This window comes from Eriocheir sinensis, chromosome 55, assembly GCF_024679095.1.
Source record: "Eriocheir sinensis breed Jianghai 21 chromosome 55, ASM2467909v1, whole genome shotgun sequence".
Classification (NCBI taxonomy): Eukaryota; Metazoa; Arthropoda; class Malacostraca; order Decapoda; family Varunidae; genus Eriocheir; species Eriocheir sinensis.
Window position 1 is genome coordinate 7,368,916 of NC_066563.1, and position 21,617 is coordinate 7,390,532.

General features: G+C 46.1%; 2 protein-coding genes across 3 annotated transcripts in view; one reads left to right on the forward strand and one right to left on the reverse strand.

The window, feature by feature from the left end:
* The window catches only part of LOC126983985 (uncharacterized), a 6,798-nt gene extending 1,104 nt beyond the window's left edge, over nucleotides 1–5,694 (forward strand). The window contains exons 1-5 of one of the 2 annotated variants that reach the window (XM_050837279.1): nucleotides 2,151–2,381; nucleotides 2,793–3,047; nucleotides 3,518–3,989; nucleotides 4,146–4,282; nucleotides 4,494–5,694. In XM_050837279.1, coding sequence (XP_050693236.1) covers nucleotides 2,809–3,047; nucleotides 3,518–3,989; nucleotides 4,146–4,282; nucleotides 4,494–5,481 — 1,836 coding nt within the window. In that variant the 5' untranslated portion in view covers nucleotides 2,151–2,381; nucleotides 2,793–2,808 and the 3' untranslated portion in view covers nucleotides 5,482–5,694. Of the gene's footprint in view, nucleotides 1–2,150; nucleotides 2,382–2,792; nucleotides 3,048–3,517; nucleotides 3,990–4,145; nucleotides 4,283–4,493 lie in introns of those variants that run through there. The other variant, XM_050837278.1, reaches the window with a different exon arrangement.
* A 299-nt stretch (nucleotides 5,695–5,993) lies between these two features.
* On the reverse strand, nucleotides 5,994–20,675 carry LOC126983989 (uncharacterized). The gene is made up of 4 exons (XM_050837287.1): nucleotides 20,618–20,675; nucleotides 8,294–8,376; nucleotides 7,851–7,995; nucleotides 5,994–7,752 (listed from the first exon to the last, which is right to left on the reverse strand). Exons 2-4 carry the CDS (start codon nucleotides 8,357–8,359, stop codon nucleotides 7,238–7,240), a joined length of 726 nt encoding a protein of 241 aa, XP_050693244.1. The 5' UTR covers nucleotides 8,360–8,376; nucleotides 20,618–20,675; the 3' UTR covers nucleotides 5,994–7,237.
* Nucleotides 20,676–21,617: the final 942 nt, after the last annotated feature.

Genomic DNA, 21,617 nt, shown 5'->3' on the forward strand with positions numbered 1-21,617 from the left:
CCACGGCCCGTCCCTGTTTGTCTCGTTAGTAAACACTCGTGAGCCAAGGGAAGGTTGATTTGCGGAGCGCTGTCGACCGCGCCCAATAGAAAAACCTCCTGTGGTGTGATGGTCTAGTGAGGCAGCCGCTCGTCCGTCAGCCTTCCCTCCCTACCTCACTTACGTTTCCTTCCTCTTTCTCCCTCTCCACACCCACATCCACCCCCAATACTAGCCCTCCTCCACCCTCTACTCCGTCAACCTCAGCCTTCAACCCCTACCTCCGAGTTTCCTGCCTCTTTTCCCCTTTGCAACCCACCTACACCCACGCCCACACCCACCTACTTCCTCCACCCAATTCTACACCCACTATTAAATCTCCCCCGCCCTCCACTCCGTCCGACTTTCAGCCTTTCCTTCCTCTTTTTTTTCCCTTCTTAACCCATCTACACCCACACCCACATTCACCTACTTCTGTCTTCCGTCTTTCCTAAACTCCTACACCCACTACGAAACCTCCCTAACCCTCCACTCCATCCCCCGCCCACGCCCACATCGTCCCATCTTTACTGCCTCTTACACTCCCCACTCCCCACCCCCCACTGTCATCCCACCCACCATGTCTCCCTCCCTCCCTCCCACACACTCTCCCTCCCTCCCGCCCCCACCTCCGTCCCCTCCCCGCCTTGATAATAGCGCAGGCCGTCGATCAAGTCATAATAGTCCAACTTCAGTTTAATAGAAGGTCCAAGCATGTTATTTTGAGGCAGACGAAAAGACGAGTGTAGCAAGGAGAATATTAATGCCTTGGAGGGAGGCTGGGAGGGAGGGTGGAGGAGAAGGGGAAGCTCGCCATTCTTGAAGCTCCCACCGCCCGCTTGTCCTGGTCTTCCCACTCCTCCTCCTCCTCCTCGACCTCCTCCAGGAACATGATCACTCGTAACTCACAATATTTCCCCGCCGCCACAGAGCACGGACGCCCACCACAACGCCCAAGCCGTATATTTACCTTGCGAGTGTCAGGCGGTAAAAATATAAACACATCAGTCTTGGGGGTGACGGGTCTTGGCAGGGCAACACAGCTGGCACCCTGACGTCCCCTGTGCGCTGGGCCCCCCTGCTATGCCCCCCGCTATGCCCCCTCTATGCCCTCATTTCTCACCGTTCCTTTGAGTGGCTTCTGATCCATTCCTCATCTCTGTCAGTAGGATTTTTTTTATAGTGAAGGAAGCAACTCAAGGGCAAAAAAATATATAATGGAGAAGAAAAAATAAAGCCCTTCTCTACTTTCCTTCCCTTCCCCTTTCCATCTGCCTACCTTCCCTTCATCTTACTATCCCTTCCTCCTTTGCCCTTTTCGACCATCTCTCACCTTTCTCTCTTGCAAGTACCAACTCCTCCTTTCTACCCTTCTTTATTTTTTTCTCCTTTTCATACTGGAGCCGTGCCCGTTTTTTTTTTTTTCTACAGTAATGGAAGAAGCTCAAAGGCAAAAAAATAAATGTGAATAAAAAAGAATCCCGCTAATCACTGCCCGTAGAAAAGAGAGTACAGAAGCGTGTTGAAACTCTAAACAGCACCGCTCATTCGTTCTCCTGCCGTCGCCTTCCCGTGCCTTGCGTCCCTCCCTCCTTCCCTTGAGTAAGTTCTGACCTCCTGCATCGTCCTATAGTCTTCCCAGTATGTCGAGGCCGGTCTGGCGTAGGCTCCCGTGGGTCCTTTCCTCCCCTCTGCTCTGCCACACAGCCCCAATACCTATCTCTTCCTCTCATATGTAAGCTATAGGTGCCATATGAGAGGAAAAAATAGGTGTTGGGACTGTGTGGCAGAGCAGAGGGGAGGAATGGACCCGCGGGAGCCAATGCCAAAACGGACTCGACAATTTGGTTTCACTATAGTAACGGTCCTGGTCAGAGTAAGGACAGTAACAACACCCGCTTCCCTTCGTTCTTTCCTCCCACTCAAGGGACTAACAAGAGACCTGACCCACGCCGTCTCATCGCTGGCGGCACGAGTAAAGAAAGATTAAGTTCCGACCCCTTGCCTATAGTCGTGAAAGCGGTCCTGGTCATTATAAGTAAGGACAGTAACAACACCCGCTTCCCTTCGTCCTTCCTTCCCCCTCAAGGGACTAACAAGAGACCTGACCCACGCCGTCTCATCGCCGTCGGTACGAGTAAAGAAAGATTAAGTTCCGACTCCTTGCATAGTCTTGAAAGCGGTCCTGGTCATTATAAGTAAAGACAGTAATGATATCCGCTTCCCTTCGTTCTTTCCTCCCATTCCCACACCAGGAGCTAGATAAGTGATTTCTGATCCCCGGCCGTCTCATCGCTGTCGGTACGAGTAAAAATGATCAACTCCTGTTCCACTGCATCGTCTTGGAAGCGGTCCTGATCAGTGTAAGTAAGGACAATACTAATATCCTCTTCCCTTTATTCTTTCCTCCCACTCGTGCGCCGTGTTATCTCATCGCTGTCAATAAGAGTAAAAAAAAGCAACTCCTGGCCCCCTGCATCGTCGTGGGAGCGGCCCTGATCAGTACAAGTTAAGACAATGATATCATCTGCGTCCCTTCGTCCTTTCCTCCCACCAAGACAAGTGAATTCTGATCCCCTCCACCTCATCACCGTCCGCACCAGTAAAAAAGCGCACTCTCTGCCCCCCTGCATCGTCCTGGGAGCGGCCATGGTCAGTACAAGTTAAGGGAATGATATCACCTGCGTCCCTTCGTCCTTCCCTCCCACACGCGCGCTGATCCAAGTCGAGAGCATGACCACGTCCATCAAGCGTCGTAATTACCATTCTTTCAGGTCCAGTCAAGCGGTGATGGCTCGGAGGGGCGACGTGTGCTGTATGATAATCCGGTGCTGCGTCTTGCTCTGCTGCTGCCCCCTCCGCCACGGCCTCGGCACCCCCACACACACCTCCTCGACCTGCCTTCACCACCCGTCCCCCGCTGACATCCTACAGGAGACGGTGCAGGAGGAGGATCATGAGTACGACGTGAAGCTCCTGCCGGCGGATCGTCAGGTGTCGGCGTTCCTGCAGTATGACCAGACCCAAAGGTGAGCTGTGCCTCGAGACTCGGTATAAAGAACAAGAAGCCTATTGTACTGAAGCTGAGGAGACGGAGAGCGATTGGGGTTGGCACTGATGAAAGGAAAGGGAGAAAAAAAGCCAGTCGATGTTCCTCCACTTAGTTCCCGGAGGCTTTTAAAGGTTTTATTGAGCTTTTGATATGCAACAGGTGCGTGAGGGCAGATAAGCAACCAGATGTATGCAGGTATTAAGGAGGCGCGGTGTAGGCGGGCCATGAATGATTAAACGGCCCGGGGGTTAAAAGAGCAGCAACAGGTGTGAGCGGGGAAAGAAAATGGGAGCGTGTGTGTACGGAAGGGGGCTGAGGATGCATAAACAGGTGTGTGGAAGGTGGGGAGCAGCGCGGTGGTGGTGGTCTGGTGTGTGTGTGTGTGTGTGTGTGCAGAGAGGTGTGGCAGGTGTGGAGGATGTGACGCAGGTCTGGTGTCGCCCGCAGGTTGGTGTTCCCCCTGGCGGAGTGTGGCCCCATCACCATCACTGTTACTCCCTGCGACTTCCCTCTGTCGTGGACGTTGACGCTGCGCCCCCACCGCTGCCGCGAGGAGAGGACGCCGCCGCCGCCGCGGGGCAAAAAGATAAGAGCCATCGTTAGCTCAGTGGGTGGGCGCGGCGCCTTCCACCACCGCCACCGCCACAACACAATAACAAATGTCTCTTATAACTCCACTAAGCTGCTGCGACGCGACGGGCGGAACGAATTTTCCTCTTTCAGAATCTGGCAGCAGGCGGCAAGCAGACCCAATGACACCACAGTCCCTGCGGGAAGGCTAGGCGTGGGGGCTGCAGCGCGGGAGGAGGCGGTGGAGGAGGGGCAGACGCAGGCGGCGGTGGTGGAGGAGCAGTACGAGGGGCACGAGCCGAGGCAGTTCATGCGGCGGGAGGCGCCCGCCGGCCTATACGTGCTGCAGGTGCGTCAAGGCGTCGCTTGATTCCCACCAGCTGCTGTTTTGATAATAACTCAAAATAATGTTGCCCAATAAAATGTAAAGTTTAAGGGCATGACGGGCAGGGGAGAGTGACAGGCGAGACAGCGGCAGGGAAAGGTTAACGTGCCCCAAACACAGCTGCACGCCGGGCGGGGCGCCACACACGTCCACATCCTCGTCACCTGCCTCTGGACGCCGCCGTCCACCACCGCGCTCGTCACCGCCACGCCCGCCGCTCACGGACGGGCCATCACCCTCCACTGGCCCGGCGGCAGGTGAGTGATCGTCAGCAGATTGTCGTGCCGCAGGTACCGGTGTCGTTACCTCTTCGACATAAATCATATGGTCTCTCTCTCTTTTTTCTTTATTTATTTTTACATCTTACATAGTGCAATTTAATACAAATATGTCGATGATCGGGCACCGGCCCGCCGCTGAAAAAGTCTCTCTCTCTCTCTCTCTCTCTCTCTCTCTCTCTCCCGGCAGGAGCAGCGGCAGCGGAGGCTACTGCTTGGCGGTGAGCGAAGGCCGCCCCTTCCCGTCCCTCTGCGCTGCCCGCGCCGCCCTCTCCCACGCCCGCCACGCCGAGAAGTGGCCGCGGGCCATCCTGGGCTGCACCGACAAGCCGTGGTATGAGTTGCCACACGCGCCGCGCCGAGCCCTGCACGTGGCAGTGTGGGAGGTGGGTCACGCGGGGCCGCCCCTCGGCACGGGGCTGGTGCCCGCCATGCGTAGCAGGAGGATACCCCGCCTCAGGCCCGGCGCCCTCATGAGGCTGACGCCGTCGACGGTGGGCACGGCTGTGGCAAGGTTTCGTGTGCGTCGAAGAGGCAAACGGCTGCACGTGATCGCCGTGGCGTGCGGGGCTAAGCTTAGACTGAAGGTGATGGCGCCCCACGGAGAGCGGCTGGCCAGCGCCACGGGGAACCTGGGCGCCTTGCACTTAGCGGTGAAGAAACGTCAGACTCTGCCCAAGGTGCTCGTGATGCGTCTCATCACCTGGCCCACGGGGGCGGCGAGCGAGGTAATCCTGACCGCCTCTTACTCCGCCCGCGCTCTTTCGCTCCCACGTCTTCCGCGCAACGCCCGCGTCAGGCTGAGGGGCATCACCTGCACTTCCGCTACCCTGAGATGGTCGGCGGCGCGAGGCTCCCACGCCTACTGCCTGCTGGTGAAGGAGGACAGGAGCGGCAAGACGTGGCGCACACGGCCGCCGCGACAGTGTGGCTGGGAGGCGGCGCTCAAAGAGACGAACTTCGCCGCCAAGTGGTGCAGCGAGCCTACCACGGCGGGCCGCCAAGAGAGGACGCTGCACGCCCTGGCGCCCGGCACCACTTACATCGCCACCGTGCTGTCCCGCCACCCAACCACAGGCCGCGCCCTCTCCTTCACGCCTGCCCGCTTCACTACACTTTCCCCTTGCCCCTCCGCCGCCAACACCACCACAAGCCCCGCCGCCTCCACCACTCCATGAGCCCACACCCTCACAACACCTCCCTTGACACCTCCGTCATCGACTCGCCATCATTACGCCGTCCACGCGAGTGACATCGCCACACGCAACCGCCACCAAACTCAACCGACCATCATCGTCTCTTCACACCGTCACGTCGCCCGCCAGATTCTCCCCTCGCCTCTCATCATCACCAGGAAGCAGACACTTAATAAAAGTATATTTTCTCTTTAATCCAAAGTAAATTTCATTTCGGTGGATTGAACAAACATCCCGTAATATAATTATGAAGAATAAAAGGACAACACTTAGTTATAAACCTGACCCGTAAAAAAGATATATAGTAATAATTATAATAATAATAATAATAATAATAATAATAATAATAATAATAATAATAATAATAATAATAATAATAATAATAATAATAATAATAATAATAATAATAATAATAATAATAATAATAATAATGATAATAATAATAATAATAATAATAATAATAATAATAATAATAATAATAATGATAATAATAATAATAATAATAATAATAATAATAATGATAATAATAATAATAATAATAATAATAATAATAATAATAATAATAATAATAATAATAATAATAATAATAATAATAATAGTAATAATAATAATAATAATAATAATAATAATAATAAAAATAATAATAATGCTACGTAATAATTATGACAAAAAAAGTAACCGAGACTGATAGGATGCACTGAGGAAGCACGCGGCCGCGGAGGAGGTCACGCGCATGCCCAGCCCGTGTTACCTACGTACGGGTGCCAACTAGAGCATTAAGTGGCCATCAGCATCAATAAATATTAAAACCCTCCGTTCCTTGGCTACCTCCACCCCCTCCCCCCTCCGGCAGGAACTTGGGGCTATGTTACACTTCATGAAAGCACGACAGGGGCTACAGGGGGCGGGGAAGGGGCTGTCTCGGGGCGAAAGCTAGAGGAAATATTGTCCACTGTTGCTGTCTGTGGGCCTCAGTTATCTTGCATCAGTGGTGTTCCTGCAGTGGGTGGCAGGGGTGGTGGTGGAGCAGGACTTCCAGGTAACGTCGACGTTACATGGCCAGGGAGAGGGACGGGAAGCACCCTCGGGTCATGACCCACGCCCCTCATCGACGTTGGATGGCAGGAGGCCGCCTGTTCACGTATGTATATGTGTGTTGTGTGTTAGGCCAATGTGGAATACCTTCTAGCACTCGTTGTACAGGTGTGGAGGGTTGGCGGCGGGGAAGCCATGCGTGCGTCGGGACACTGGCTGTGAGGGAAACTCAAACACTTGTCACTATTTTTTCCGTCGTACATAACTGTGCCGTGCGCACATTGGTTCACGATACTATATATACAGAGACCCATTACACAAAACATAAGATATAGTTCTGTTACTGTGCATAGAACATAAGAACATAAAGAACATAAGAACATAGGGAAACTGCAAGAGGCCGGGTGGCCTACACAGGGCAGCTCCAGAATCCCCCCCACTACTCACGATGGGTGAGGTGTAGTTTCAGGCATTACAGGTAGAGGCTTGATCCTCGTTTACCTTCGGTACGGGTGTACGCTCCAGTACCCTGTCTCCTTACTGCACCCACACCTCACTGCCACCTGTCATCCTCGTCCATGTAACTATCCAGTCTACTCTTAAAACAAGCTATTATCCCTGCACTAAGTGATTGCTGAGTCTATTCCATTTCCCCAACCATATTACTAAACGATGTTAGGAGTGTTGCGCCGCGTTCCTGTTTTCAGTCGAGGAACTTCGTCATAACCCAGACGTCGCAGAGGCGGATGTCAGAAATTTGCGGCTCCGTGACGAAGAAGTACCTGCCGACAATAGGCGTGTTGGGCACGAGTTCCAAGCCTCCGTTGGGCGTCCAGGAGGGCGGCGGCTGCAGCAAGGCGCTCTTGGCCACCGCAGTGTCGTTGCCAACGCGGAACTCAACGTTACTGTCGATGAGGCCGACTCGGCTGATCCTCACCCCGACCACGGGCAGCGGCGCGCCGAGGTCCACCCGCCACCACGGCTGGCCTTTGATATCGCTCTCGTAATATTTCGTTGTGCTGAAGCAGAAGAAGTCCTCGGATACGGCGTTCTTGTGATCGTAGATAGAGTATACCGTGCCGGCAGCCGTGGGGGAGCGCAGCGCGGCGTCCCCCACAAGCGGGTGTATTGAGAAGCAAGCGTCATACACGTAGGCGCCTTTGCCCGGCCCCACCCACTCCTTCGTGGCCTTGGCGTTGAAAGTGTCACACTTAAGCCCTGGAAAAGAAGAAGATTGTAACAAGTGTTTTAGGTTGCGTAAAGTACCAACGTCTAGCCGCTCTAGCATGTCTCGGCAACCCCGCCACGCCACTCACCGGTGACACAGAAGAGGCTGCAGTAGGGAGTGAAGCTGCACACGGCGCCGCATCGCAGGTGGACCGGGGACGGCGATATGCTGGCCTTGAAGGTGGTGGATCCCAGGACGCACGGAGCGATGGTGTCAGGAAATGAAGTGTCCACCTGCCGACCACAGACACTCGCTTAGTTTAGTCTTCGTGTTTCCTTATTCACCAGACGGTACACAAAGTTTAAAGAAAATTAATAGATAAAAGAATTACTAAACGTTATGAGGCAACAACTGAAAATAATGAGGAAATTTTACCTACATAAATGACACGAAAGAAACAAAGTATTGCATGACTAAGACTCGGCTTATTGTTACGTTATTTTGTCACGCACAGACACACTTGATTTTGAAGGAGATGATGGGGGACAGAGGGGTAGGAGCGGAGGAGGGGGAGGGGGGTACGTGACTGACCTTGGCGTAGCGGAATGAGGTGACGGCGGTGACCAGAAATGGAAGGGCGAGACAGGCAACCCTCATGGCTGTTGCTGCGGTCACTACCAAGAACACAAGCATGAGTAACACACACACACACACACACACACACACACACACACACACACACACACACACACATTTCGTACAGTCGTGGCGGAGCGATGGGCAAACAGCGAACAATTTGTGGCCGTGTATAATATTAATGGCACGTCTCGTCAGTACACAGGTGGCGCCACAAGTAACCGAGGAACGAAAGTGAGCGCCGCCGGTACATCCCTCAACGCCACGCCGCTTCCTTGTCTCCCATGTACTAATTATACTGTTTTCTCGCAAAGACTAAGCGTCGTGTTCTTAAACATTTCCGCGCCCAAGCACACATATCTGACAAGGCTTTCACAGGAGTTTTGGGCATTTCCAGAGGTAGTTTTATGAGCCTAGTGGTACTTTGACCCTTCTTCTGTATCACAAACCAAAAATACCACTCAAAAGAACCCGACTTATCTCCTGTATCAGTGTTAAATAGGGGCGGAGGTGGCTCGTGTCTCCTGCCGCGGTTTGTCGCTCCTCTGAGACTCGTGCTGGCGGCCTCACGATTGCAAGACTTAATCTGGAAATTCTCCTTTATCGCCGCGACAAGGCCATCATCGGGATGGCTTATCCCGCTCCTCCGCGCCGCCACTTAGCATAATAACCCCGACGAGGAGGAGGATCGCCGTTTCTCGTTCTCCCGAAGCCCCGCAGATAAAGAAGGAAAATAGACAACAACAAAAGAGCCAAAAGAGCTGAAAGAGCATCGAGGTAGCGGTGCCGGCTGTGTCTGTGTGAGCTTCCGCGGGAGTCCGACAGACTTCCGAAAACTGTCCTTCCTCCTCTCCCTGATGGCCCCGCGCAGACCCTAAAGCGGGGTCCACACAGTCATTCTCCGCCATGGTGGACTTAGAAAATCGAAGCCACCCAACTTTATAACTAACGAGGCTTGCCCCCCTGGCCCCTCCCCAAGGTAAAACGCATACGAAAATGCATTATAATAGTAATTCTTTCACGTTCTAAATTACTGCGAATATTGGTTAGGAGTGGTGCTCCCTAAGATTAACCATTTATTAAGTAAAGGGATGGATGACTTTACCAAATCCTGTCCAGTAGTTTCTTTTCTTACTCTTTTCTTCAATGTTAGTGTACTCATTAACCGTACGACGCACCATTTGTTTGCTGTCTTTTTTTCTCTACATCTTTACCTCTTCCTCCATCGAGATTGTCTGAAGCACATTAAGTTTGAGACAATAATTATCCAGTTTGTGTTTTCTCGTCCCTGCATCGTAATCCTCCCCATTGCCCTGTAGGAAACACTTCACATTCTTTCTTTATGTCTTTTCTTCTTCTTTCTCCGCCAAGCATATCGTGAGTGAGGTACCTTTTTAGTGCTCGTAGTCACAAGGCACAAGGAGACGCTTGCACCCCGAGCCCCGTCCCGCATCGCAAAGTGTGAAGCCGCGAGAGACCGGGTGCGTAAATCGAACACATGTGAAACGAATATGGAAACGCAATATTTTCCTTCGTTGCAAGGCCTGGGTGACGTGTAGCCGTGACGGGAAGGAGAGAGAGAGAGAGGAGAGAGGGAGAGCTGGAGCGGGAAGTTGTGAAGGAGGTGGAGGAGGGAGAGGAGAAAAGTTTTGATTTATGCATGTTCCAATTTCTTCTTTTAGACTTTCCCTCACGCATGGTTGTCTGTCTGTCTGTCTGTTTCTTTGTTTAGGTGGACATTTGCAATTCGAGTAAGGCAATGGAGACTCAAAAGAAACAGTGTTATCAAAATTATAGTGTCCCTTTGGAGATGCGAAAGTTTGCCCTGCCATTCTTGACATAGGATCACAGAAACTTGGGCCCCGCAGGTACCTCAAAAACATTAACTCACGAGCACTCGAGAAGAAATGGAATAGGAGAGTGTTAGCCTGACGCGGAGGGAAAAAAAGAGATCACAGCCAAAGATGGACACGGACTCAAACCGCGACAGTACAAAGAATAACGAGGTTTAACGTTTACTGGTACAAAGGGAACTTCAGAAAACGTTATCCCTTGAACTCGAGAAATTAAACAGAATATGCGTGTTAGGAATGACATAGAGATAAAAAGATAGAAAAAAACGTTATCCTTTGAACTCGAGAAATTAAACAGAATATGCGTGTTAGGAATGACATAGAGATAAAAAGATGGAAAAAAACGTTATCCTTTGAACTCGAGAAATTAAAAAGAATATGCATGTTGGGAATGACATAGAGAGAAAAAGATAGAAAAAAACGTTATCCCTTGAACTCGAGAAACTAAACAGAATATGCGTGTTAGGAATGACATAGAGAGAAAAAGATAGAAAAAAACGTTATCCCTTGAACTCGAGAAATTAAACAGAATATGCGTGTTAGGAATGACAGAGAGAAAAAGATAAAAGCATAGTGAAACGAAAGTGTATAATCCAACGTATACATAAAATAACGTATAGCAACTTACGAATTCAAGAAAGACGGCTGATAAACCATAAGGAAAATCAAAAAAGACTAGCGAAACGAATATGTATGAGCCACCGTACATAGGACAACGAGTAGGAACTTGCGAATAAAATAAAAAAGGGTGATAAGCAACAAAACAAAAAAAGGGGAAAGGAAAGAAACAAAACAGAACAAAACGGAAGACAAATGGTTTAAACAGGAGGCTATTCGACAAAAGCATAAAATTGATACACTGAAGGCGTTGAAAAAAGTGAGTGTAAGGTAGATGTGAATTCTGCGTTAACGTAATGATAGAACGGTGAAGATAACCACAGGGTAGACTAATGTAACGTGCAAATGTGTGGCGCTCTGAGGGACATTTCTGGTTAGGTAGCCATGACCACTCAACCCCGCGTGACAAAACACATTATATGAGCATTGCAATTTAGGAAGGTGTCACGTGGGCCGCAAATAGAGGTGTGCGAAGGTGTGCATGAAATTGATACTGCTAGGATGAAGATACTGGGTGAAAGGCAGATACGAATTTTGCTAAGGTAACCATGACCGCCCACAACTCTGCGTGACGAGACATTATATTTGCTGTTCATTTCGGAAAGGTGTCACGGAGGCCGTCAACCGAGATGTGCTGATAAATTATATGCGTAAACTGTGAACTATATGAATGGGAGGTAGAAATTGGGTGTAGGTAGGAGCAGTGATTAGCGGGCTTTTTTTTTTTTTCATTTATGTTTTGCCCCTGAACTGCATTCTTTATTGTAAAAAAAGTAGATAATAATTTTACTCAGGTACCATGGCCACCCACAACTCAGCGTGACAAGACACATTATAGTTGCTCTTCATTATGGGAAGGTGTCACGCAGGCCGCCAACCGAAACGTGTGTCGATAAACTGAACAACACACACTTTACGACCGGAAGAAAAATAAACCTTACGTCCAAATATACATCGTTGACGATATTTTTTTGTCTTTTTTTGAGGAATGAAAGATGGAGCCCATTTTCTTTTTTTCTTTTTTCTTCGTTACCTTTGATTTACGTTATTGCTTTACCAGAGGGTTCACTGAACTATTCTTTACTTGTCTTTTTCTTATATATATATATATATATATATATATATATATATATATATATATATATATATATATATATATATATATATATATATATATATATATATATATATATATATATATATATATATATATATTGTAACATGAATATTTGTGTGTAGAAAACATAAAAGCCGTGGTAGTTAAGATACACAGTAGTTACACACACACACACACACACACACACACACACACACACACTGGGGCGTTTACTTCTGCCTTTAGTGTGTGTGTGTTGTGTGCGTGATGTTTTATTATTATTATTATTATTATTATTATTATTATTATTGTGTGTGTGTGTGTGTGTGTGTGTATTATTATTGTTATTATTATTGTTAGTAGTAGTAGTAGTAGTAGTAGTAGTAGTAGTAGTAGTAGTAGTAGTAGTATTACCGTTATTATTACTGTTGTTATCATTCTCGCTCGTTATCACCCTCCACATTACCGCACCCAAGGCTTTACTTCCCCATTATTTCACTCTAAATAAATGACACGTGGATGTTGGTATACCACATTTCTATATACTTCAGGCATACACCATGCACCGATGGTTATGAATCCATGAGAGAGAGAGAGAGAGAGAGAGAGAGAGAGAGAGAGAGAGAGAGAGAGAGAGAGAGAGAGAGAGAGAGAGAGAGAGAGAGAGAGAGAGAGAGAGAGAGAGAGAGAGAGAGAGAGAGAGAGAGAGGAAGGAGGGATCATACAGGTGGGGTGGGAGAGGTGGGTCGGGTCTAGGGAGTGACGGAGTGATGACTGTGTCCGAATACAGTCTCTGGATATCGGGAATTTCTTTCAACTGTCAGGAGTGTGTAGCTTACTCATACACTTCTGGCAATGCACTATGCAGTCAGAAATTAGCGCAAGGTGTGAAATATACTGTGGCAAGGTATAATAGTGATCCAACACTTTGTTACCGAGAAAATCCAGCAAATCGAGGTAACAGAGGTGCTGAAATGCGTAATAGCCCACGCCCCCTCTCATGTGTCCTACTCAAATATTCATCTTACAAAAAAAAGCGAAAATTGATCCGTGAAGTGAAGTAAAAATACGAATCCATTACTGGTTGTTATTAGGTTGTTGTGTGGTATAAGCGTGGAAGGAGGAAGTGTGCATTTGTGCGTGTGGATGGTTAGCAGGACACACACACGCACACACACACACACACACACACACACACACACACATTGGCCTTTTCTTGACCTGTAGTTTTTTTGTGTCTGTTTAGGTTAGTTTCTAAAGTTACGGCTCCTCCTCCTCCTCCTCCTCCTCCTCCCTCTTCTCCTCCTCCTCCTCCTCCCTCCTCCTTCTCCTCCTCCTCCTCCTAATCCTCCCTCCTCTACTCCTCTTACTCCTTCCCCCTTCTCCTCCTATTACAACTACTGCTATTACTATTACTCTTACCACATAGTAATAATAATAATACTGATAATAATAGTAAAAGTAGTAGTAATAGTAGTAGTAGTAATAGTAGCGCCGTAAGCAATGCTATTTCTCACATAAGGAAAATAAAGGCCTAAACTAAAAACGAAACAACAACAACAACAACAACAACCAACCAACCAAACAAACAAACATAACTAAACAGGACAAGGAAGACCCCCCCCCTCCTCCTTCAATGAACAAGCAACGCGTTCTCCTACTACTGCTACTACCCTAATCCCACTTTGTCTGTGCTCACAACTCACAACATCGTCACCGACACTGAAGGACGCCCAAGAGCCTTATCGGAGCCTGAGACAAACGACCCCATGAACTCCACTCGACAGGACAACAGCGCTTAGCCTCTTACTGGTGATTCCGCCTTTACAAGCTTCCTTCACCTCTGTCCATCGGGGTGTGAGATTAAAATAACTGTTTGAGAGGCACTAAGTAAGACAAGCAAGAGTATTTAGAAGCTTATTGTTTACTCTAAGCTTCTCGAGTTGTTGTCACTAAGGATCTTGAAAGTCTATCATAAGCGAGTGTCCTTACGAGCGTAGTAGTAGTAGTAGTAGTAGTAGTAGTAGTAGTAGTAGTAGTAGTAGTAGTAGTAGTAGTAGTAGTCGTTCCCTTATATCTTTCTGGAACTTTCTGTATTGTGTTAATTTATTTTTTCATGGCAAACTTTCAGGGTCTCGTAGTAGTAGTAGTAGTAGTAGAAATAGTAGTAGTAGTAGTAGTAGTAGTAGTAGTAGTAGTAGTAGTAGTAGTAGTAGTAGAAATAGTAGTAGCAGTAGTAGTGGTAGTAGTAGTAGTAGTAGTAGTGGTAGTAGTAGTAGTAGTAGTAGTAGTAGTAGTAGTAGTAGTAGGAGACCTTCCCTATTGTCTTCATGGAACACTTATAATATTCACTTCATCGCTCGTTTGCACCGTAATTTGCATTCATTTGTGTCGTTTATCGTGGCGTCTCCGTGAGCCTCGAGCCACCAGATTGAGGAGGAGCAGGGGAGGGGGGTGGCGAAGGGGCAGGTAATTACAGACCACCTGGCCACGTGTGACACCTGAGGGCGGGAAGCGAACCCCAGTCCCGCGTTTCAGTTAGTCGTCACGCTAATCACTCGGCCACGCCATTCACCTGACGGACTCACCAGGTTGTGCTTCGCGGGCCCGGCGGGTTTGAAATTTCGAGCTTAGTTTGGGTTTTAATTAAGTCATGTGGAGCTTAGCAATGCACGGATGGCAGATTTTGTTGAACCGCTTGAGATAAATTACCCCTAGAGATATTTTTCATTATTGTTTTTTTTTTTTTTACGGTAAAAGAAGGAGCTCAAGGGCAAAAATATATAACAAAAATTGACAACATAAAAACCCGCAACAGAAAATGCCAAGAGTAAGAGTTTCTGCTAAAGTTAATGAGAGCAAAAAACAAACAAAAAAAAAACGGAACAAAAATGCCAAGAATTAAAGTTATCTTCTAAAGTTAATTATAGAGAACAAAAAATCCCGCAACAAAATGCCGAGTAAAATCTTTCTTACAAAATTACTCAGTACAAGAAATAACACCTACCTATTCCATGCCACATGAGTAGTTTTAAGTAACTCAACCTCTACTCACGGTGTCATCAGTTTCACCGCGTGTCTTTGGGATAACTTTCTTGAACAGCCATCCTTTGTCTATTTCCTCCTGCCTACGACTTCAACTCTTTCATGAGGGGAGGATCTTCTGGACAATTCTTCTGTTTGCAAAAGGAGCAGCGAATTAGCGGGCTTTTTTTTTCTCTCTGTTTATTACCCTTGAGCTGTCGTTCCTTTTACCGTAGAAAAAAGAACGCCTACCTATTCCATGCCAGGTAAACTGTTTTATATATCGCTCAACTTAGGAGGGCTTCGTGGTGCAGTGGTTAGCATACTCGGCTCACAACCAGGAGAGCCCGGGCTCGACTCCCGGGCGGAGTGGAAAAATTTGGGCGGCTTTTACGATACCCTACCCCCCTGTCCACCCAGCAGTGAATGGGTACCAGGTATTAATCGGGGGTTGTGTCTCGTCTCCTGGAATCTGTTCCCTTCTCCTATTATTCCTTTCCCTTCTGTCTCTCTCCGGCATATGACCACGGATGTTGCGCCGACTAAACGAAACTTTCCAACTTTCGCTCACCTTAGACTCGATTCACGGCGGCATTAATTTTAATGCGTGTCTTTGAGATAACCTTCTTGAACGCTTGATAGCCATGAACAAAAGTCTCCTTTGAGTCGCACGAACACCGTTTCTAAGATTCACAGAGGCATTAGGTTAAGTTCGTGTTTGTCCCATAGCTTACTCGAACCTCTGACAGCCAAGAGAAAACATCGCCTCTTAAGTCACAGGAACACGACACCCAACCACGCACCGCTAAACCAAGTCAACGATTCGAACATTTCTCTGAGCCATGAACAAAAGGATGCCTCACTAATCACTGCCATCTGCTTTATTCATTTTCAGGGACAACAAGAGACACAAGTAACAAATCGCGAACGTTTTCCCTCCTTGTACTGTTGGAATTCGTCTGTCTTCTGTACTATAAAATAATCAGGAAGAATTATCGGTTTTCCTCCGCCCCGCTAGTACTACACGAATGCTGCGAGGCGCCCCTGTAATCAAGAACCGCGGCAAGAACTAAAGGGCAGGACCTATGAGTACAAACCGTAAAAACCTGAGCGAGAGAACACACGAAAATGTCTACGGTAAAAACGCGCGTATTTTCATGTCACGCGCCAAGAAAAACCCTTCACACTACATTCGTCTCCTCTCCCCTCTTTTACCTGTTCTGTTTTTATCGACCGACAATAGGAATGAGCAAACCACTCCCAAACGTTGATGATAGAGTGAATAAATAAGTTGACGGTGAAGAAGGATAAACACTACTTGCCTTTATGTCAACACTAAAAGACGTTTCTCCTTCCCGTTCCGTTTTTACTTCATTTATCATCGACCGGCAATAGGAATGAGCAAACCACTCCCAAACGTTGATGATAGTGTGAATAAATAAGTTGACGGTGAAGAAGGATAAACACTACTTGCATTTATGTCAACACTAAAAGACCAGTTCCGTTTTTACTTCATTTATCATCGACCGACAATAGAAATGAGGAAAACACTCCCAAACGTTGATGACGGAGTGAATAAATAAGTTGACGTTGAAAAATGATAAACACTACTTGCCTTTATGTCCACACTAAAAGACGTTTCTCCTCCCCGTTCCGTTTGTACTTCATTTATCATCGACCGTCAAGATCATAAGTTAACCGCAGCCGAACGTTGATGACAGAGTGAATAAACAAGCTGACGGGAAAAAAAGGATAAATATCACTTTCTTTTATGTCCACAAGTAAACGCTTCTCCTCATTTCGTTTTTATATCTGTTTTCATCGACCGTCAATATAAATAACACCTCTTCTCCCGAAATTGACCTCTCTTTTTGGCCACTCCTTTGACCTCTATTCAGGAGTAGTAAGTAGCGGATTTTTTTTTATATTTTTCTTTACTCCCTAGAACTGTCTCCTTAGCTGTTAAAAAAAAAAAAAAAGCAAACCGCGCCCAAAGACAGAATGGATAAAGGAGTAGACAGTGAAAAAGGATAAATACCACTTGCCTTCATGTCAACAAAAAAACTCTTCTCTTCACTCCACTCTTCCCCTTTCCATTTATTCTTCGTTATCATTGACCGCCACGAGCATTGAGCAAAGCACAGCCAAACGTTGATGACAGTAAGCATTAAAATAGGAAGTCATTGAGAAAAAGTATATACTCCACACAAAGAGACGCTTCTCCTCCTCTTTCCCTTTCTATTTGTTCTGCTTTCGTCGCCCGTCGGTAGCAATAAAAAAAAAACACTGCCAAACGTTGATGACAATACACTAATAAGAAGACGTTGAGTAGTAATAGGACCATAAAAAAAAAAAAAAACGTTTCTCCTCTTCCCCTTTCTACTTGTTCTGTTTTCATCGCCCGTCAGTAGCAATAAAAAAAAATAAATAAATAAAAAACACTGCCAAACGTCGATGATAGAATACATTAATAAGACGTTGAGAAGTTCCCATGAAAAAACGTTACTTCTTACCTCCCCTTTTCTTTTTCACTTTTCTTTTATCTTCGACCGCCAGTAGCAATAAGGGAACCACGGCCAAACGCTGACGACAAAATGCATAAATTAGTAGAGTGGGAGAAATAGCATGACCATAAAAAGTACTGCTCCATATCCATTCCTCCACGTCACCAGTATTTCTGGCTCCCATATCACGGACCACTAACAAATGCACACGAGCCATGGCCAGACGTTGATAATTGAATGTGTTTTTTTTATACATCAAGGGAAAAAGCAAAAACAGGAACAAAAAGGCCCGCTAGACGCTATCCATTAAAAGAAAACATTATGAGAGGCTACAGCACACCAAACCTAACCACACCAAACCACATCAAATCAAACCTAACCAAACACAACCAAAACTCAGACAAACATCGACAGTATAACAAATGATTTATCGTGCTTTTAAAATTCAAGCGGTAGATATTTCTCTTATTTTTCGTCTATGAACGCCGGAGCTTGAGCAAGACGTAAATCTAATTCAGGGACAGGTTATGTGTTTAAGGGGCGCCTTCACGCAAAATATTAACTGTGCCGAGCGTCGAAAAGAGACACGAGGCAATGGTAGTAAATCGCAGGTGTGGGAGGGCGGGTGAGGAGGTGAAGGGGCGAGGCAGGTAAAGTGACAGATAAAAGAGATTTGAGAGGAGAAGCAAGACTGAGATGAGATCCTCTACAACTGGTTCACATGTTCTTTAAATTTTAATCAAACCAACCCTGCTATATTCCTGTCTGTCTGTCTCATGTGTATTACTTCCTGCAGAACAAGAATGTGCATGTCCCGGGTTCATTGTTACCTGCATCGCGTTTTCTTTTTCTTTAGGTCGTTTTCTCTTCCATTTGTCGTCCGTAACTACACGCTCTCGATCACGGAAGCAGAATTGTTAAAAAACGATGCAAGGAAAAATAAATAAAGAAAAGGAAAGGAAATTGCAGCTCTGTGCTCGAAGGTGAAGAAAAAGAAGGAAGGAAAGAAAAAGTGTCCGAGCAGCTTGGGGTTTGAAGAGCTAAGGAAAGTAAGAAAGCAATAAAGAAATAAAGAAAAAAGAAAAGAGAAAAAGGTGAGAAAAAAAGAAAATAACGAAAAATAAAAAGAAGGTAAGAGCAACACGGCGTTCAGGGTTTAAATATGAAGAAAAGAATGAAAGGAAAAGAAAAAGAATAAAGGAAGAAAAAGAAAAAAAATAAGGAAAAGAAAATAATAAAATGAAGAAAAAGAAAACAAAAAATAAGGAAAAGAAAAAGAATGAAAGGAAGAAAAAAAATAAGGAAAAGATAAGGTAAAACGAAAAGAAAAAGTAAGATCAAGAAGTAAGAAGAAAAAAGGAAGGAAAATAGAAAGAATAGAAGGAAAAGAAATATTAAGGAAGAGGAAAAGTATAAAACGAAAAGAAAAATTCAGGAAAAAGAATAACTATAGTTTGGACGTGATCAAGATTGTTCATTTCTTACCTTTTTTTTATTCTACCAAGCCCAACATGTCCCCGCAAAACGAAACTGGAGAATTAGAATTACGTAGTTACCTTCAGACCACATTATCCAAACCCCAAGTAAAGCATTCAAACACCGTTCCATAAAAGCCATGAAAATAAAACTGATGTGGAAACTAATGATGATGATGATGATGATGATGATGATGTGGTATACTATTTTAAACCCTCTTCTTAGCTTTCTTTCCCATTTTTCTTTCCCCTTCCCCTTTTTCCTCCTTTCCTCTCTTCTCTCTTCACCTCCATTATTTTCTTTTCGTTCTTTGGTCTTTGTTTTAGTGGACCATGATTGTTTTTGTCTACTTCACTGTAACAAACCCAAGCTGCTCCCATAAAAGAAGTGGAGGATCAAAATAAGCTACCCTCAGATAACATTATCCAAGCCACAAGTAAAGCATTCCAACGCCTCTCCAGACGGTCTTTGTTTTAGGGGACCAAGATTGTTTTCGTCTACTTAACTTCACTGTACCAAACCCAAGCTGCTCCCATAAAAGAAGTGGAGGATTAGATCATTTAGTTACCCTCAGACCACATTATCCAAACCTCAAGGAACGCATATGTTTAGTGGGGATTAAGTATAGTTTTGTCCTACTCTATTTCACCCAGCAAGTCACCACAAAACGAAACCGCAGTATTAGAATTAGTTACCCTCAGATCACATTATCCAAATCTCAAGTAAACGCAATTAAACACCTTTCGGGATGCCTAGTGTTGAGGTGATAAGGTTTGCTCTTGTCTTCAGCATTCTATTGTGCTGTCCAAGGTGAAAGGTTATTCCTCCCCCGGTTTAATCTTGAATGGGTAGGGCAGGGTCGTAGAGGAGACCGGTCCAACTCCGCGCAACTAATTGTACGCTGTGAAAAGTGACGAGTAACTTTTTTGTAAGCATTTTAATAAATATGAATCTCTTTTTTCTAATATTTTTCTTTGGTCAGTTGCAAGTTGAAAGTTAAAAATAAGAGAGAAAAGTAATACAAAACTATTCTGGCCAATCACTTATTCTTGACATTCTTTAATCAGCTGGTCTCGCCGATGACCCACCCTACCCTGTAAATCAAGAAAAAAAAACTACCGTCCAGGGTTAAAAGACTTTGTGCCATCCAATAGTGTCTGTACTCTAGTTTCATTCCTTGGTGCTCGTTTCAGATGTGTCACCGAAGGGAAGCAGCAGTCGGTATTGACAACCTTCGCAAGCCCTGTAAGTACCTTAAAACACTTTGCCAATTTTTCCTTCTCTTCTTCAGCAGCAAACTTTTACATGAGAGAACCGCCTCAGCCTTGCCAATCTCCTCTCATACGTTCCTGTAACTGTCTCTGTTTTTTACGGGTGGCCAAAATGGTATGTGTTAATTAGTTTCAGTTGTATTATGCTTGTCTGTTTAACCTGTTTACTAATATGCGTGCTTTGGAGGGTTGAAAATCGAGGTTGTGGAAAGTGAAAGACGACTTATTTTCACTGGAACACCCCAGCGGATTATCACTAAAGTTTCAACTATTTTAAAACTCCGGCTCCGCATATTCTCTCGTCATGTTGCTTCGCGCTCTAAGACTGCTTACCTTATGAAAAAGAATGGTTAGTTAGTTAGTTAGTGTGTTAGTTCGTTAGTGTGTTAGTTAGTTAGTGTGTGTGTGTGTGTGTGTGTGTGTGTGTGTGTGCTCACCTGAGAAGCCAAGGTGCTCTAAGCTCTGCCCCGTTCAGTGTCAGACTCCAAGTGTTCTTCAGCCCGCACGTCGCCGTCCCCGCCACCACATCTCCCCCCCCCCCACACACACATACACACACCCGCATCCCCCTCGCTCACACCTCCATCACACCTCCCCCCCCACCACATATTTCCCCCAGTTTTACACACGCTGTTGTTATTAACTGTTAACCTTCACTCTCGTTTTTTTTTTCCTCATTCTCCTTTTTTATGCTCTTTTTTTTTCTCCACCTCCAACACCTCCTCCTCCTCCTCTTCTTCTTCCTTCTCCTCTCCTTTTTCTTCCTTCTATTTTCCTTTTTTTCTTCTTATTCATTTTCTTCCCCGTCCTCCTTAACCTCTTTCTTCGTCCTTTTCGTGTTCCTCTACTTCCTCCTCCTCCTCCTCCTCTTCTTCTTCCTTCTCTTCTTTTTCTTACTTCTACTTTCCTTTTTTTCTTCTTATTCATATTCTTCCTCGTCCTCCTTAACCTCTTTCTTCGTCCTTTTCGTGTTCCTCTACTTCCTCCTCCTCCTCCTCCTCTTCTTCGTCCTGCTCTTCTTGTTCTTACTTCTTTTTTCCTTTTTTCTTCTTTATTCTATTCTTCGTCCTCCTTAACCTCTTTATTCGTCCTTTTCGTGTTCCTCTACTTCCTCCTCCTCCTCCTCTTCTTCTTCCTTCTCTTCTTTTTCTTACTTCTACTTTCCTTTTTTTCTTCTTATTCATATTCTTCCTCGTCCTCCTTAACCTCTTTCTTCGTCCTTTTCGTGTTCCTCTACTTCCTCTTCCTCCTCTTCCTCCCCCCCCACTCCTCCTCCTCCCCCCACTCCTCCTCCGTCGCCGTCAGCGCAGGTAACACGTGAAGGAGGAGCAAAGTCGACGCCCCTTCCCTAAACGCCGATGCCGCCAACTTGTTTTTTTTTTTTTTACGTTTCCATCTATAACGCCGGTAAGCTTTCTTGGTGGGGCCTGGTGGTCG